At 38.4% G+C, this 17,958-nt stretch overlaps 3 protein-coding genes across 3 annotated transcripts; 1 reads left to right on the top strand and 2 right to left on the bottom strand.

The window, feature by feature from the left end:
- Positions 1-3,649: 3,649 nt before the first annotated feature.
- Positions 3,650-7,774, top strand: GCK72_016164 (uncharacterized protein; the record flags this gene model as incomplete). Its single annotated transcript, XM_053731360.1, has 6 exons — positions 3,650-3,858; positions 4,628-4,852; positions 5,427-5,634; positions 5,689-5,907; positions 6,361-6,549; positions 7,640-7,774. The coding sequence occupies 6 exons, from the start codon at positions 3,650-3,652 to the stop codon at positions 7,772-7,774; spliced, it is 1,185 nt and encodes a 394-aa protein (XP_053586132.1).
- Positions 7,775-8,472: 698 nt separating this feature from the next.
- On the bottom strand, positions 8,473-10,212 carry GCK72_016163 (uncharacterized protein; the record flags this gene model as incomplete). The annotated part of the gene is made up of 4 exons (XM_053731359.1): positions 8,473-8,616; positions 8,676-8,809; positions 9,770-9,886; positions 10,059-10,212. The coding sequence occupies 4 exons, from the start codon at positions 10,210-10,212 to the stop codon at positions 8,473-8,475; spliced, it is 549 nt and encodes a 182-aa protein (XP_053586131.1).
- Positions 10,213-11,945: 1,733 nt separating this feature from the next.
- On the bottom strand, positions 11,946-12,932 carry GCK72_016162 (uncharacterized protein; the record flags this gene model as incomplete). The annotated part of the gene is made up of 2 exons (XM_003094107.2): positions 11,946-12,764; positions 12,822-12,932. 2 exons carry the CDS (start codon positions 12,930-12,932, stop codon positions 11,946-11,948), a joined length of 930 nt encoding a protein of 309 aa, XP_003094155.2.
- Between the last annotated feature and the right edge of the window lie 5,026 nt (positions 12,933-17,958).

The raw sequence follows: 17,958 nt of genomic DNA, 5'->3' as shown, positions 1-17,958 counted from the left end.
AATGTCCAATATGTTCAAATTTTATATGATTAGAAAGCTGAAATTATGAGGATTCTGAATCAGGTTTCAGATTTTGTGTAGATAGAAAATGAAGGGAGATAAAAAGCAATTCAAAAAAAGGAACCTTTTTTCGCATTAAAAAAATTTTCATCGAAACTGTGAACATTTTTGGTGATTTCTCAGCATTTTTTTGTGAAAAAAATTCAAAAAATTCGAAAAAAATTTAATTTGGACTTTGGCGTCAATTATCCGAGCCTTGCCAATTTAAGATTTTTGATGATGTGGCACTGCTACTGTACGAAAAACTCACTTTTTGACTAATCTCAGAAACGCGCCAGATCAATACCGGAAATAGTTGAAAAACAGGCGAGAGAAGTGCTAAAACCTCTCCCATAACTCATAGCTGAAAAACGCGTTAAAGGCACGCCAGTCAAGTTTCCATGAAAATCCTAGATGATCACTTTTGTTTGTTGGGTCACAAGTAGCCATCACGTCGAGATATTCGAAAAAATAAGGAAATTTTGGCATTCACAGGGATCCTAAGGTCCGCAACGGAAAGTTTTGAATTTACCGGCCGAGTCGCGTTGCGTGTGCGTCGCGTTTTTTGAATTTTTCTCACTCAGCCAACGCGCTGAGCGACGGGGCGTGTTTACGCGACCTTCCGTTATGCACCCCTGTGGGCATTGATTCAAAAATACCTAATATTCACCACGTCACCAAAAGTTATCAATAGAGCGCGTCTGCCTCACCATTGTTCCTCATCTCCACTCCATCTGTCTTCCACAATATCAATTGTTGTTTTTTGGTCCGAATCCACTCCCGTGGGTGTGAATCTTTTCAGGAAGAAGATTGAGAGGAGTCAGCTGTGTTTTTTTCTTCCCCCTCCATGTCAACTCAGTGTTTTGATATATTTTATTTTTTTGTGCGCTTTTTCTTTTATTTTTCTTCTTTTTTAGTACCCCTTCTAACCCCATAACTAGTATCGTATGAGATAATTGGGCAATTAAGTATTCCACTTTTATAGTGCTCATAACTTTTTAAGGGATATCGTATTCCTATTCCCCCTTTCGTCATCATTCCTCGAAAAGTTGGCCCCCCTCGGACCACAATTAAATATTCATGTACTAACAATTCGCTCATCATGATACGTATGAATGATTCTAAGGACATATATGATGAAAAATTTGGAAGAAATGAATAGAAATTTGAAGAAGAAAGATCATTCATGTTTAGTCATCCGGTAAAAAAAAGGAAAAACTTGTAATTCATCTTTTTTGGAAAGTTTTTGAGCTCAGCGTTAGCACGGCACGCTTCTTACAACTGCGCTCTATCGGAACCGAAAAAATTGTAGCATGTCGATGGAGCGCAGTTGTAAAAACTGTGTCGAGCTAATAGTCACGAAATTTCGTTTTGATTTGTTTTTTCTCCACAAATCGTCTATTGTCCATTCCTTCAGGAAGTAAAAACAGAAAACGTATACACTCTTGAACAAGAAGAACACCACCGACCACCCTGCTCCAACTCCCCCCGACCCTAATCTATTTTTCGATTTGTGTTTTGTTTTTCTTTTGAGACTTCTTCCTTCTATCTCTATGTCTCTTTCTTCCTCTATTTCTTCTTGTTAGCCGATGTGATGTCTTAATACGAGAGAGACGTGTGTTCGTTTTCCCGTTTCAGTTTTAGACATTTTACTTTATCTAATAAAGAGAGAAGGGGCGAAATGTCGAATAGTTCGTTATTGGTATTTTGACACCGGCTATCTTGCTTCAAACTGAGTTTTATGAGCTGATAAATATACCAAATGTAGACCGAGACCTATATTCGTGACTCAATACGGATCGGATGACTATTTGTTAATGTACCGCGAACTGGGCTAGACTGACCTTTTTGGCCATTTTCGCCAATCTTTAACACTTTTACCCGATTGGCGACATATTAAAGGTGTATTGAGGTCTGTTCTAATGTCTTCAAGTGTCTTCAAGTTTAGATCTGGAAATAGAGCGGTTTTGATACATTTTGCATAAGCGGGGCCGTAATTCACTCAAAACTCAATTTTATGAGCTGAAAAATAGATCTCGCCGAGATCTACATTTTGGTATATTTTTCAGCGCATAATATTGAGTTTCAAGCGAATTATACAGTTATGTGTCTATACTAACCATCAAAAATCTGAAACCTCTACATCAAGCTGTCCTGATTTCCTTGAGAACTACAGACCACTGATATTTTCTACTTTTCGTTAGGTACTTGTCAGCGGTCCCAACTTAGACCCCATTTTTCTCGAATACCAGACCTCGAGGGCAAAAACTGAATATATATTTGGAATCAGCATGATTTCAGCTTTCTAATGATATCGGTCACGCCACTCGATGACCTTCCCTAGTTAGACACTTTTTAATTAGAAGAATAACACATCATCGCGTGATATCTCGAAACTTGTTTCCGCGAAAAAAAGAGAAAAAATTGCTGCCTCTAATTTTGGTCAAGAAGTGTTCCTTCTCGTCATTCTATCTGCGTTTCTTTTTTTGAGGGCTTCTTCGTATTTTTCTTATTCTGAAATTGTCATATTATCGGTTCACAAACCATTGCCAGGGGGTGTTAAAAGCGCATCCAATTTATTGGAGATTTCTGTAGTCTCGTAATTGATAAAGAACAATTGTTGTATTTTTGAGTTTTGTACAGTACTGACCATAAAGAATGCAACAAGAGCAGTTTTTAGTTGAAAAATGTCAACTTTGTTACTGTGACACGGCCTCCCTGATCGTATCACAATATCGATTGTCAATGGAGTGTATAGATCACGAATAGAGCTTCATTTTTGTAGTTGATGACTTTTTTGTACGAGCACATCCTAAGAAGTTACAGGCGGTCAAAGTAATTTCTCGCAGTTTTTGCCCCTTTTCAGTGCTAAAAGGAGAGATTTTTAAGCGTTTTAATTTCACTGCCTGTAACTTCTTAGGGTGCACTCGTAAAGTCGTCAACTACAAAAATGAAGCTCTATCTATACAATAAAATATTTTGATACAATCAGGGAGGCTGTGACACATTCACAAAGTTGACCTTTTTCAACTAAAAACTGCTCTAGTCGCATTCTTTATGACCAGTACTGTATGTCTGAAGATCTGCAAACAACGTTTTCTTCCTCGTCTTATTTCGCATTTCTTTTCTGTTGGATTTCTAGAAAATTCCCTCGGAGATACCGTAACTTCAGTTGCTTTTTGAAGTCCAAATAACCATAACGTCATAGTATCCCTTCTCCTTATTTATACTTTGCAGGTGTTTCGGTTAAAACTCATTCTCCTTCCTCTTTTGCCCCTCCCACTCTTTTCACCCGTAATTTCATTCTCTTTCTTCTCCAACACCACTAATTTTAGACACATTTTTATACATATACCTATAATTCGGTTGCTTTCCGCTTTCTAACACTATTATTTACTTCTTCTTGGTATTTCTGATTTGCTCCGCCCGAATCTTATTAGGAATTTTTTTTCTCATTCATTCTTGTGAGAAGGTTGTCATGGCGAGAGGTGTGCTTGTTTTCTTTGGTTTCTAGAATTCTTGATTCTTGAGAAGTCTTTTCCGTCACTCCCCTTGTCTTTTATACCCTAAACAATTGATATAATTTCCAGGTCAGGTCAAGCCGCTAGTCATGCCTCCCACCAACTCCAATTTCACATCTCCTTCTGGAGACGTTAATTCAACACTGTCCAATATCACAATGGGTGTTCTCTCTGACCTGATGGCCTCCACCACTACTATTGATCCTTCACAATTCATCCAGGAGACTAATTTCTGCGAGGGACTCAATGTATCATGTGCATGTCATACCGAATATTCAAGTTATGAGCCGTTAGAGAGGTGAGTTCTATGTGAAGAGTCTGACTCGGGAATTCTTTAGATACCCGGCTTTCAAACTATCTATAAATTTGGTTATAGGTATTTTCGACTACGGGGAATCCATATCTGCAGTCAAAACGGACCAAATGTCTCTGCGAACCGAGTTATGAGCTCTCAAACTTTAAGCTTTGTCACATGGAATTCCGCAAATACCCCAAAGCGCGGTTTCATAGTTGTCCGGAATCCGGATTCCGGAAAATGAAAATTTCAATTCCGGTTTCCAATTTTCAGAATCCGGAAGATAATTTTTTATAATTAATAACACTCAAAAAAATGACTTGCTCTTGCAAATTTATAGAATCATTCGGAATTCCGGATTCCGTAATTCCGGAGCTCCGGGTTTTTTGTCATTCCGGTTCCGGATTCTGGATTCCGGAAATCGAAAAATGTCATTCCGTACAACAGATACGCCACCGCGCAGTTCCATATGTGTTCACCTGTGCTCGTAAGTTGGAAAAATGAGAACGCTTTGCCGACTCGCAATTCCATGTGAAAAAGCTTAAAGTTTAAGAGCTCATAACTCGGCTCACAGAGACATTCAGCCGGTTTTAACTTCACAAATGGATTCCACATAGTCGAAAGTACCTATGACACCAAATTTGTAGATTGTTTGAAGTCTCCATCCCTTGTAAGACGGTCTCAACCGATCCCAGCCAATCTGAATTGATTCCTACCGATTCCAGCTGATCGCCTCCAAAGACTTTCCTTATAAGACATTAACGTTTTCTAGAATAATACTCGGCCTGGTCGCCGTGCCAGTCATCATGTTCGGAATCCTTGCAAACGTCACATCAATGCGCATCTTCACACATCGAATCATGTCGAGCTCATCGATCAACTGGTACTTGGCAGTGCTCTCCGCTTCTGACACTCTCATTCTGGTCTCCGCGTTCTTCGTTCTCTCGTTACCACGTTTCGGCGAGTATTTGACATGGTGGAGAGCGAATTATATCAGGTAACGGTTGTGTTGGGTGTTTGAGGCATGTTCATACTGTTGGCTACTGTAACTAGAAAAGTTTGTGGAGTTGTGGGGTGTGGCCTATATCATTAGAAAGCTGGGAAAACGTTGATTCTAAATATATATTCAGTTTTTGTACTCAAGGCCTGGTATTCGATGAGTTTTTAACTAGCGGCATTGAATTTTAAGCGAAATTCGAACTTTAATTGGTTTTTCCAAAGTTTTTGTATATTTACCATGTTTAATCGATAAAAAAGTTTTTTGCGGGTTCCTGGTGAAACCTATACAATCTGAAGATTCTTGCGGAATCATTATTTCTTCCGCAGTAATTTGTCATTTTTCAGAACTTCGACCCCGTTTTTCTCGTTTAACAGGCCTCCAGGGCAAAAAATAATTATATATTTGGAATCAGCGTTTTCCCAGCTTTCTAATGATATAGGCCACGTCCGATATCTCTAAAGTGGCCTATCCTAGCACACCATTTTTGTTCGTATCTTTATTTTTTGTTCTGTTTTTTGTTCCAGTTTTTTTTGCATTCATCTTCTAGTCTGAAACTCTTCATTATTTCCAGCTACTCAGTCACCCCGTATATGTACGGTCTTATGATGACAGCACAAACATGCAGTGTCTTCATGACAGTCGGCGTCTCAGTCCATCGTTACATCGGTGTCTGCCATCCGTACAAATCGGTGGAGTGGCTCCCCAAAAAACGGGTGACCACTTTTATCATTGGTCTACTCACGTTTTCGGTCATTTTCAATACGACCCGGTTTTTTGAGGTAAATTTTACTAAAAATAGTCTTGACTTAAAAATAATAATTATCGCCTCTCAGGTCCACATCTCAAATGTGTGCTACCGTGCAAATATCGACTACTACATGCCGTCTCTTCAACCAACAGCTCTCCGTAATAGTCATTTGTACAAACAATTATTTTTTGGATGGGTTTATACGGTTGTGATGTACGTTGTTCCGTTCACCCTGTTGATCGCCCTCAACTCGATGGTGTTGTCAGCGGTGAGACGTTCGAGACGAATGCATATGGTGTCACAGGTGGGTGAAACCAACTGGAAGGGGTTTATATTACCAATTAGTGTATATTTAATGAAATAAATGAAAGCACAGCTAAATTGCGAACAATCCGTTCAAAAATGAACAAAGTTAGAGAGTTTCAATGAAAATTTTCGAAAATCTGAAACTCACATTTTCTGTTATAACTTGCTGCGATTTTGTTCAAAACAGAAAATTTAAAGATACTTGGAATCAGCGTAATTTTGCGGTTCAGAAAAGTATAATCATGCCTACCTTTTAAAAAATTTAAAAAATTTCGAAAATTTGGGTCTCACCACGAAAACATGAAAATTGAAAGGATAAATGTATTTCTGGAATCAGCAAAACAAGAGGGTTCAATGATTATACTCTTGATATATATCGAAATGTTGTAGAAATTTTTAAGCGATTTCACCCTAATTTTCAATGAAAAAACCCAAAAAGAGTCTTTTCCAGTGTGGTGCTGAAAGTGAGGAATTCTCGAAGAAAGCCGAACGAAAGGAGCGTCAAACTTCCATCATGCTCGTCGCAATTGTACTCCTATTCATCTCCTGTAACACACTCGCCTTCGTTTGTAATGTAGTGGAGAACATGGAATTGTATGGACAACTTTATGAAACTCTTGTCACGCTGAATAATTTACTGGTTAGTCTATTTTACAGATATACAGTGCCATGCAGGAAAATGTACAATTTGGCTTTTTTCAGTTGAAAATCTTCAACTTTGAAAGGGCGTTACGGTATCACCTGATTGTCCCATCAAGTTGATTTTTAATGAATCATACAGATCAAAACTATTGCTTCATTTTTGTAGTTGACAACTTTTTTGTACAGACACTCCCTAGAGAGTTATGGTTATTTCAAGGCGGCGGCTCAAAAATCTCTCTATTTTGCACTGAAATTGGTCAGAGACATTACTTTATCGATATGTAACTCTCTAGGGAGTGTCCGTACAAAAAAGTTGTCAACTACAAAAATGAAGCTCTATTTTTGATCTGTACGATTTATTGAAAAATGTCGGCTCTATTCCAGTTTTGAACGTCCCAAAAACACTTAGACGTCCCTTGAAACACTTAGACGTCCCTTAAAACATTTAGACGTCCTTTCGGATCCAAAATATGTTCAAAAGTGTTTAAACGTTCCAAAGAACATTTAGACGTCCCAAAAATGTTTAGACGTCCCTTCAACACTAAAAGTCACTGAAAGTGTTCAAGGGACGTCTAAATCTTCAGACCTGTATTTTGGGACTTCAAGGGACGTCTAAATATTTTTTGGGACGTTTAAACATTTTTGAGCATATTTGGGATCCGAAAGGACGTTTAAATGTTTCAAAGGACGTCTAAGTGTTTTTTGGGACGTTCAAGTTTTTAAAGGACATTTAAACTGGAATAGAGCCGTCGATTTTTAATGGATCATACAGAACAAAGGTAGTGCTTCATTTTTGTAGTTGACAACTTTTTTGTACGGACACTCCCTAGAGAGTTGTGGTCATTTTAAGACGACACTTCAAAAATCGCACTATTTTGCACTGAAATTGGTCAGAGACATTACTTTGTCGATGCGTAACTCTCCAGGGAGTGTCCGTACAAAAAAGTTGGCAACTACAAAAATGAAGCTCTATCCTTGATCTGTACGATCCATCAAGGGATACTGTAACCCCTCTGGACATTTTCAACTGAAAACGGCCAAACCTTTTGACCGGTACTCTATCTCGAAACTAAAAAGTAATTTTCCAGGTAATAATCAATGCATCATGCAATATCTGTGTCTACATGCTATTCTCTGACAAGTATCGAATGCTTCTCCGATATTATCTATTCTGTGATTGGAGTCGTCAAGGCGAACTTCTCGTTAGTTCTGTCCTCAATTGAAAAGGACACCCCCCATTTTCCTTCCATGATTATTATATATTTTTTCCTTCAGTTGTGTGGTTTCTGTTCTTTTATCCAGTTTTTATCATTATATCCCGCTTAGTTTGCATGTTCCATTCCCTTTTCCTAAGTAGATCACCACCCCAAAAAACTGAAACTATTTCTAGATTGATCGCTTCGAGAAAAGTCAGACATGAGCAGTGGATGTCTTCTACGCTTCTTCTATCCTCTTCTCTCCTCATTTTCTTTTCCCTATCGCGGGTATCTCCAATTCAGGCGGAAAATTCAAAAAATAACACGTACATGCATGTAGAAGTTAATTGTGTCACTCAGCTAACATATATAAAACTGTACATTTTTATCAATAAATCGGTATTATTTTGTATTCTTTAAGTATGAAGAAAAAAGTTTCAGAATGTACAGTAAGACCTGCAGTAAGATATATAATTTGGCTGTTTTCAGGTAGAAATGTGTCCAAGGGGGTATTACGGTATTGTATTGTCGCACAAATAAAGATTTTGTATGGACCATACAGAACCAAGGTAGATCTTCATTTTTGTAGTTGACAACTTTTTTGTACGGACACTCCCTAGAGAGTTATGGTCATTTTAAGAGGCGGGATGGGACAATCACTGATACCGTAACACCCTCTGGTCATTTTCCATTGAAAAAGCCAAAATTTTATATCTTACTGTAACTCAACAACAGATATTTCCACTCCGACAAGTCCGTCCACCACCACATTGTCCCGATACACAACTTCCGAACGGTTGTTGATTATTTGGACAAACTGGACAACAGTTTCCATTTGCTTGGCATGTGAACCCAGTTGGACAAATACCCTTAAAGATGGAATCATGAAGTCATTACGCCAAAAAGCAATACGTCGAGGAAAACTTACATTCCCACAAGTACCGTATGCCTGACCGTATGGACATTCACAGCAATAGTTGGAGGAAGTGCATACTTGCGAGAGAGATGTGCATCTGGATGTGAAGTCACACGAGTTCAGAGCTGGCAGACCTCCACAGGCAACTGGAAAAAAGAAACAATGAAATAGAGTTTTCCGGGATTTAGACCCCAAGTTTTCTGAAAATTTCTGTGTCATAAAGGCAATTTGGAGTCATGAGACGTGGGCTATATGATTGGAAAGCTGAGAAAATGTTGATTCCAAATATATATTCAGTTTTCACCCGCGACGTCTGGTTTTCAAGAAAAATGAGGTTGAAATTGAAAATAATGACAAAAAATTGTTTTTATAACCAACATTTTCCTAAGAAAACGTTATTACTAAGCAAATCCAGAGCCTGTTAGTAATATTAGATTCATCTGAAGTTGAAGTTTTTTTTTTTTGAAAATGAATTCTTGACTGAACTACAATTTCAATGAATAGAATATGCTTATAAGTAGAAAAATAGTCACCTATTTGTTTTGAAATGTTTAATTTTTGAATTCGTAGATACGGATCTTTTTACATTTTTTTATTTTGTGACTTTTTGGCATTTTTGGACGTTTTTGAGCTCGGGACGCTTTATTCGTTTCCATGTATTGTCAAAAAATGGCTTAAAACAACCTCAAAAACAGCAAAAATTGAGTGTGGCCGAGTTTTCTCAAAATTTGGTTTTCTAGACCACGAATCCATTTTTACTTCTTCAGTGATTTTCTATTGTTTCTTCATTCTAAACCATCAAATTAAGCCCTAAAGCAACTAACTTTTTTGCCCACGGTGACTAGTTTTTGAAAATTTTTTTCCAAAGCTCAAGGGTAAAAACTGATTATATATTTGGAATCAGCGTCTACTCAGCTTTCCAATGGTATAGGTCAAATACCATAACTCCATGACCTTCTCTAGCAAGTAGAAAATATATAGTTCCATAAGATTTAGTTGGTTTCCAATAGAATTCAATCAACTTTGTTTCTTTTCCAATATGTATCGTCACATCCCATTTGCTTTTTCTATTCAATCCCCCCCCCCTTTCCGTCTACTTTACATACCATTCCATTCATTTCCTGTTATTGTACAGCACAGTCCTCCAATACAGGTTTGTCCGGATGCGCACTGGCCACGTGTTGTGCAACGAACTTCTGATAGTTGACCAGATGGGCAGACACCTGATAAGAAAGTTTTGAAAAGAAACATATTGGCTTGGCACAGTTGTTACAACTGCGCTGCACTGAAATGTCTCTTTTTCTCTGTGTCTCTCAATTTCGCACACAATTTTCTTGAGGTTTCGCTAGAGCGCGGTTGTAAGAAGTGTGTCCTGTTAATAACATCGCTACTAACCGAATCCACCGGGCGCTCGAGTAGTAGTCGTAGTTGTGATTGGAATCGGGTTATTCGGAGAATTGGGAGATGTGCAACAGAATCCACTGATACACGAAGACACTCCAGAGTAATATGGAGTACATTGGTACGATTGAGTGCACGGGACATTCATGAATATGCCACCGTTTGGACAAGATTGGGACGTTGGGCATTCTGAAGGAAAGTTCGCAAAAAATCGTTTGATATTGTGATTTTTGCATTTTTCAGGTCAGTAGCTTTCATTTGATACCTATATCGACCTGTTTCCGATCACTTCAATTTTAGAATCGAAAATTTCAAACCTGACCAAAACTAGTCGACATTAGTATCAAATGAAAGCTAACAACCTCAGGAGTTCAAAAATTTAAAAATCGAGAAGATTGCACGAGATTTTAAAGTATTAGGCGGGCTAGCTAAGCTGGCTAATAGTAAGCTATTAAAAAATTTAAACAGATACTATTTTTTACGGATGTCGTCCGAACAGTTTTCTATTGTGATTTTTGCATTCTTTAGGTCAGTAGCTTTCATTTGATACCCATATCGACCTATTTCCAATCACTTCAATTTTTCGAACCGCAACGCGACACGCGCCGCGCGACCTCGAAATTTTCAAATTTGACCAAAATTAGTCGATATTGATATCAAATGAAAGCTAACAACCTCAGGAGTCCAAAAATTTAGAAATCAAAAAAATTGCACGTGATTTTTGCAAGGTTTTTGCAATAGAACTCACGACTAGTCGAATAATACTGATATGGCTGAACTCCACACAAATACAGTTGTCTTTTGAATTTCAGCGACAGTAGTTCATTCTCAATTTTTATAGAACATTGAGTTTCAGTGGCAAAGTTGAGAAAAATAAGTGTAGCAAAAAATATATTCTGCATCTCGTGTTACTGTCAGTCAAAAATAGAAATGATGTGGGGGGTTTGCATTTCCCATATATATTGTATATACCATTTATTATTTTGGTGGGTTTATGCGCGCATTCTATAGTCATTTCCCATTCGGATGACACAATTATGCACTTTATTTGAACAGCTTTTTTTCCAGATAGCGAAAGTGGTGTATATGCGTACGGTTAGTCATAACAAACAAAAAGAGAAAATTTTGCAATAGGTATCGAAAAGTGATACATTTTCTGTTATAACTTGGTCACGTTTTGTTCAAAACTGATAAATTTTGATAACTTTGAAATCAGCGTAACTTTGCGGTTTAGAAAATTATAATCATGCCTATATTCTTCAAAATTCCAAAAATTTGGAAAATTTAGGTCTCGACACGAAAACATAAAAACTGATGCAACTCCGCGAGTTTTGGGGCTAGCGCAAAAATGAATATAGTTTTAAAATCAGCAAAACAAGACGGTTCAAATTATTATACTCGTGATATGCAATGAAAAATTTCGAAAAATTTTGAAAATCTGAAATTTACATTTTCAGTTATAACTTGGTCAAATTTGTTTAAAACTGATAAATTTTAATATATTTGAAATCAGCGCAATTTTGCGGTTCAGAAAAATATAATCATGCCTGCCTTCTTGAAAATTTCAAAATTTTGGAAAATTTGGGTCTCGACACGAAAACATAAAAATTGTTGTAACTCGGTGAGGTTTGGGATTTGCGCAAGGATAAATGTATTTTTGAAATCTGCAAAACAAGACGGTTCTAATAATTATACTCTTGAAGTACAATTAAATTTTTCAGAAATTTTTGTAAATCGGTTTTCAGCCGATTTTTAGTGGTTTTCGCAATTTTTGGAAACGTAATTCGCTGAGTGTTGTTCTATTTCTGTTGGTGTAATGATAAAACGCAAAGTTGAATGATGAAATATTTATTTGAAAGATTGAAAAGAGTGCAAAATCGCTTAACGGCGAGTTCCGTCCTCGAAGAAGACTCCTCCGTCGATGGCGCAGTATTTTGGACAGATTCCCTTCTCTCCGGCACCTCCTGGAGTTCCAGCTTGTCCTGGGGCTCCTGGGTTTCCGTCGGCTCCTGGGGCTCCTGGATTTCCATTTGGTCCCTTTGGTCCTGGGGCTCCTGGTTGTCCGTCGTGTCCTGGTTGTCCTGGGGCTCCTGGTGGTCCTTGTGGTCCGGCTGGTCCAGCTGGTCCTGGTGCTCCTGGGGTGATTGGCTCAGATGGAGCGTCTTGTCCTGGTTGTCCTGGGGCTCCTGGAGCTCCTGGGTTTCCGTTTGGTCCAGATGGTCCCTTGTTTCCTGGGGCTCCTGGTTGTCCGTCGTTTCCTGGGGCTCCTGGGTTTCCGTTGGATCCGGCGTCTCCGGCTGGTCCTGGTGGTCCTGGTGGTCCGGCTGGTCCGGCTGGGCATGGCTTGCATGGTGGTGGGGTGACTGGCTCACATGGTTGCTGTGGTGGGCGTCCTGGGTTTCCTGGAAGTCCTGGTGCTCCTGGCTTTCCTGGACGTCCTGGCTTTCCTGGGGTTCCGGCTGGTCCAGCGGCTCCTGGAAGACAGCAAGCGTCGCATCCTCCGGCAGAGGCGGATCCTCCGGAGACTCCAGCATCATAACCGGCTTGACGGGCGGTACGGTTTCCGGCTGGGATAGCCTTCAAGTGGTTGACCTCTGACCAGATATCCTTGGCGGATCCCTTGCAGAAGTTGATCTCAGAGTGCATCGTTCTCTTGACATGGTGCACGTAGTTGTACACCATTGGGAGGGTGACGCATACCTAAATTGGATAATAATTTAAGATTATCAAAAATCAATTTTAGAAAATGAAACCTACCGAAATAACGGCAACGACGGAGAAAGCGACTGCCGAGTAGGCAACGAAGCGGTAAGCCTTGATACGTTGTTCGAGGTCCATGTTGGCACTGAATTCCAACGTCCGCCACATTTCCTTTTATACTATCGAGACTCCGCCCATCTTCTTTTACCTGCAAGTGGCAGGTATCTCTTTTTCCATCTCTCTAAACACAAGACAAAAAACTTGATCGTAGCGGTAAGCGTTGACGCAACCGATCGCTTCCTTGTGTTGCGTTCTTTTGGGTGAAGAGGAAGCCTATTACACAACAAATTTGAGATCTAATCGGATCTATCTCACATCGACATATTTAAGAGTGCAACAATATTAGGCAAAGGTTGTAAAAATTGATTGGGAGAACGTACAGAACAATTTATCGGTTTTTATTCCAAATATACCTATAACAGTACGATACAAACGTGTTTTACCTCAAAATGACAAGGAGTTATAGGACTTGACCTATACCATTAGAAAGCTGAGAAAACACTGATTCCAAATATATATTCAATTTTTTTCCTGGAGGTCTGGTATTTGAGGAAAACGAGGTGAAAGTTTTTTTTTTGGTGTGGCATGGGGTGGAAGAAAAAGTTCAACTTTTTGGTGAATATTACTACATTCATTCTAAAAATTGGTAGTTTTTTTAATTTTAAAAATATAAATTGAGTCCTTTTTACCGTTTTTAATTCAAAAACCCCATTTTTTCCCCACTCAAAACCTATTTTTGACTTAAACGCCGACACCACGCTGCCGACTTATTTCATATGTTAGCAGGCTAATGTTTGGAGCATGATATCACGGCTGTCTTTAAAGATATGAAAATGTTTTTAACTGAAGAAATATTCTACAAATATTAAGCTATATTTTGTCAGTTAGCACCATTTTGATATTTCCTTTGTGAACTGAGATACACCGCTGCGAATAGGTGCGCCAAATTTCGACCTTTTTTTCTCGAATACCAGACCTCGAGGCTAAAAACTGATTATATATTTGAAATCAGCGGTTTCTTAGCTCTCCAATGGTGGATGTCACGTTCTACAACTCCACGACCATCCCCAGTTACAGTAACCAACAGTCCATAACACTTACCAGAGTTTTCAGAGGGTCGCAAGTTTCTAATCGATCCAAATTGCTTCCAGGTATTCAAGACAACTTGAATAGGCATATCTCAAATTTTTGTTTTGTGTTCATCACTGTCACTGAGAAAACCCGTCTCAAAGTTTCAGCGGCTACTTTCTTCTCCTAAACAACACTCGAAATGGCACCCCTGGGCTCTATGACCTTCCCAAGAATACCTCTGTTAACAAAGGAAATACAAAAAAGCTGCCAACTGACAAAATATAGCTTAATACTCATAAAATATCTCTTTAGTTGAAAACATTTTTATAAAGACACCTAAGATTGAATGCTTCAAACTCTTACTACTGGGTTTTACGGTATCTTGACCAAAAATTTCTTTTCCTCAACCTGTCTTCTTCAGTTTCCTCACTTATCTAACAAAACATCTTGTAGGTGACCAACCATACCACACCGATTAACTGTTTCAAGGGGGCAAAAGAATTTCAATGCCATTTTCTTCTATCCGTTTTTCTTTCCGACTAAACACGGAACCTTTTCATGTAGGTAGTAACATGTAGGTAGCATTGTTGATAACAAGAAAACGGAAACCTAAACCCAATACCTCAAGGCCGAATATCAAATGACCTCCACGATAGCATGTAATCTGATTGTACTTCTTCTTTTTTTCAAATTCCCCTTCTCGTTGATGTCTTCTGATGGTTGGCTTATTTCATTTGCCCCTTCAAATTACACTCGCAAATGAAAGGTGTCTAGAGGCAAAGAAGGGAAGAGAGATGTTTATCGAAAGGACGAGAAAATAAAGAAACATTTTTGTTATTGTTGTTGACTGTACCGCCCGTCCCTTTTTTTCTGTACACAACTCATTATGGTACGGGGGAAGAGAGAGAGAGAAAGGAATGGATTGTGTTCATTTTACTGAAACGACGGACGAAGTGAAACTTTTAATGGGATATGAATCGGAGGGGATGGAATCCAAACTTTCAGGCGAGATTGCAATTGTCGAGAATATTCTATTAAAAGAAATTGAAATATTACTGGGAAGGAAAATTCATAGAAAAAATGTTTTCTAGTGTTTATAAATTTCTGTCCTCGATCAGACATCCTAGGATACGTAAAACCTGTAATACATGCGCATCTAGAGGTGCCTATTCCCTGTGGTATATCTCGGTTCCCAAAGGAAATATCAAAAAGCTGCTAACTGACAAAATATACCTTAGGAGTCATAGAATATTTCTTCAGTTAAAGAATTTTTTATATCTTTAAAGACAGCCGAGATATTATGCTCCAAAATACTGGAATTTTATATCGGATTATGAGCAACCGAGTTTAGAGCAAAGAACGCGTCGAAGGAACGCCAGACTTTGAGGTTTTTGGTGATAACCGAAAGTTTCGAGCAATATTTTTGGTTTCTGAGCTGTTTTCAGCGAGTTTTCAGCGAGTTCCAACTTTTTTAAAAATGTTTTAGAGCTAGAAATCCGAGTTTTTGAGAGAACGCGTCAAAGGCACGCCAGGCGGTTTAGAAGATCATTTTACCGTCAAAAAAGTCAAAATTTTCACATTTCCGATGCTAAATTGATGAATTTGTGGTGTTTCAATCAATTTTGAATAACAACTTTTGAGTCCATGATAAGTATGATCTAAAACCGCTAATTTATTCATGAATCTTTTTTTCTGAAATTTTTTTGTAAAATGATCTGCATTAACAAATTCAAGTCTTCCTTAAAATTTCTGTGTTCTTCATCAATACTAATACCACATTTAATCCAATACTCAATCGATATTCTTTCATTCCTCTTTTTTTGCAGCAAACAAATAGTGTCAAATAGTCGGACGAGGAGGACGAAAGCCGACGACCCTAAAACACAAACTAAATTTTTTGTTTGGTGTCTTTTCTATTTCTCGCTATTTGCTATTCAAACAGTTTGTCGGAAATAATAATAATAAAACGTTTTTCCTTCTTTTATTTCATTGACTTGGAGTTGACTTGGAGTGAGTTGGTACTCCTCGAAGAAGACATCCCCCCAGATGACGTCATTTGAGCTGGAGACTCTTCTTTCGTTTTCCAAGTCAATCTTCTTCTGCAAAAGAGAGAGGAAACTCAATTTAGGATGTGGATGTGGAGGGAGGGAGAAGATTTATTCAGTTAATTGAGTCATGTCTATCTAATATTTTTCTTATTTTTGGTCTTATTTTCCACATTAACGACTTTTATGATAAGAACTGTTAATTAGGGGAACAATGTTAGGATCTCTAGGGAAGCTTGGGGCCCTTTGTGAAGAACTAAGAAAATAACTCAGAAATTATAATTTAGCCTCTAATTTTTTTAATTTTGTTGAGATTTCAAAAAGTCTGAATGATTTGAAAAATTGCAAAAAAATAAAACGAAAATGTAAGATCGCTCTGTCAGTCTGTGTGTCTGGCTCTCTGGATGTTCGGATATTCAATAATCTCGAAATTTGGTTTATGTGACCTATATCATTAAAAAGCTGAAAAAACACTGATTCCAAATATATATTCAGTTTTTGCCCTCGATGTCTGATATTCAAAAAAAAACAAGGTCAACGTTAGGTTTTTTTCAATTTTTCCGCATTTTTTCGAACTTTGACCCCATTTTTCTCAAATACCAGAACGTGAGGGCCAAAACTAAATATATATTTGGAATCAGCTTTTTCTCAGCTTTCCAATGATATAGGTCATGTCTTACGACTCTTTGACCTCCCCTAGTAAACAGAAGGAACATGTAGGAAATTTCAATACCCGGATAATTGGCGCCAAAATTCCATACTTGTCAACCGGGCCGAAACGGGCCGACACGGGCCGGCGCGTAACTGGCGTCAAAATGAATATTATGAGCTGAAAAATATACCAAAATGTAGATCTCGACGAGTTCTATGTCCGTACGAGCCGGATGGCTATTCGTTAATGTGCCGCGGGCCGGGAAAAAGTGCCCAAAAACGCGAAAATGGCCAAAAAAGGCATTCCAGCCCGGCCCGCGGCATATTAACGAATAGACGTCCGGCCCGTAGCAGGTCACGGGTATAGAACTCGTCGAGATCTACAATTTGGTATATTTTTCAGCTCATAATATTGAGTTTTAAGCGAGTTACGCGGCGGCCCGTGTCGGCCCGTTTCGGCCCGGTTGACAAGTATGCAAAATTCAAAATTCAAATTTTTCGAAGTTTTCTGAATTTTTTTGCGAGAAAGTCCTTTTTTGAAGCCTAACTTTTGACAAGTATGTCCATTCTCTTATAATTTCCTACTAGCCCATTTGTGATCCCAATGTACTCTCTTAAATAAATTTTTCATCATTCTCCTGCTTTAATTTGCACCCACCAGATCCTCCTTCATCCAAACAACCCGTAAATCAATCTCGAATCTCCCTTTGTTTCAAGACAAAATTAACCCATTTGAATACCATCGCGTGCGTCATTCTCTTCTCCTCTCTATCCCTTATTTCACATGGCTCGACCCGAAATTGAGCTGCTTCTCCTCTTCTCTTCTTTTTTTGCTCTATCCGTTTTTCTCTTGAAAAAGATGTTGTACATTCATATACATGCACCGGGACATGTGTACATATCATTTTTCATTGTAGGTAGCTTTTTTTGGTTTTTAATTTTATGTAGCTATGAGTTTCGATTGACTGTCAAACTAGGGTGAATATACTTTTTTGAAAACTTTATAAATAAAATTTATGTACCTTTTTTTCAAAACTTGAAAATTTTGATCTCAAGAATTTGTTTCTGGGCCACCACGGGTACCACCTAGTTCCTTGTTTTTTTGAAACAATGCCTCATTTTTTATATCAAAATTTTATTGGGGGTCAGATGCCCAATTATACGTGTCAACCCCGGATAATTGGCGCCAAAATTCAAAACTCAAACGTGACAGGCACGCCAGATTGGAAAAATGTGGTATTGGTCATGAAGGCACGCCAGACGGTTTTAATAATGAAATTAATGATCTAGTGTCTGGCGCGCATTTGACGCGTTTTCAATTAAAAAGAAACTTTTTTGGTGAGAAATGTTCAAAATAAACCGACTTC

Source organism: Caenorhabditis remanei, chromosome IV, assembly GCF_010183535.1.
Source record: "Caenorhabditis remanei strain PX506 chromosome IV, whole genome shotgun sequence".
NCBI classification, from domain to species: Eukaryota; Metazoa; Nematoda; class Chromadorea; order Rhabditida; family Rhabditidae; genus Caenorhabditis; species Caenorhabditis remanei.
Note: the sequence above shows the minus strand (reverse complement) of the source record. Positions and strands in the feature narration are given on the sequence as shown.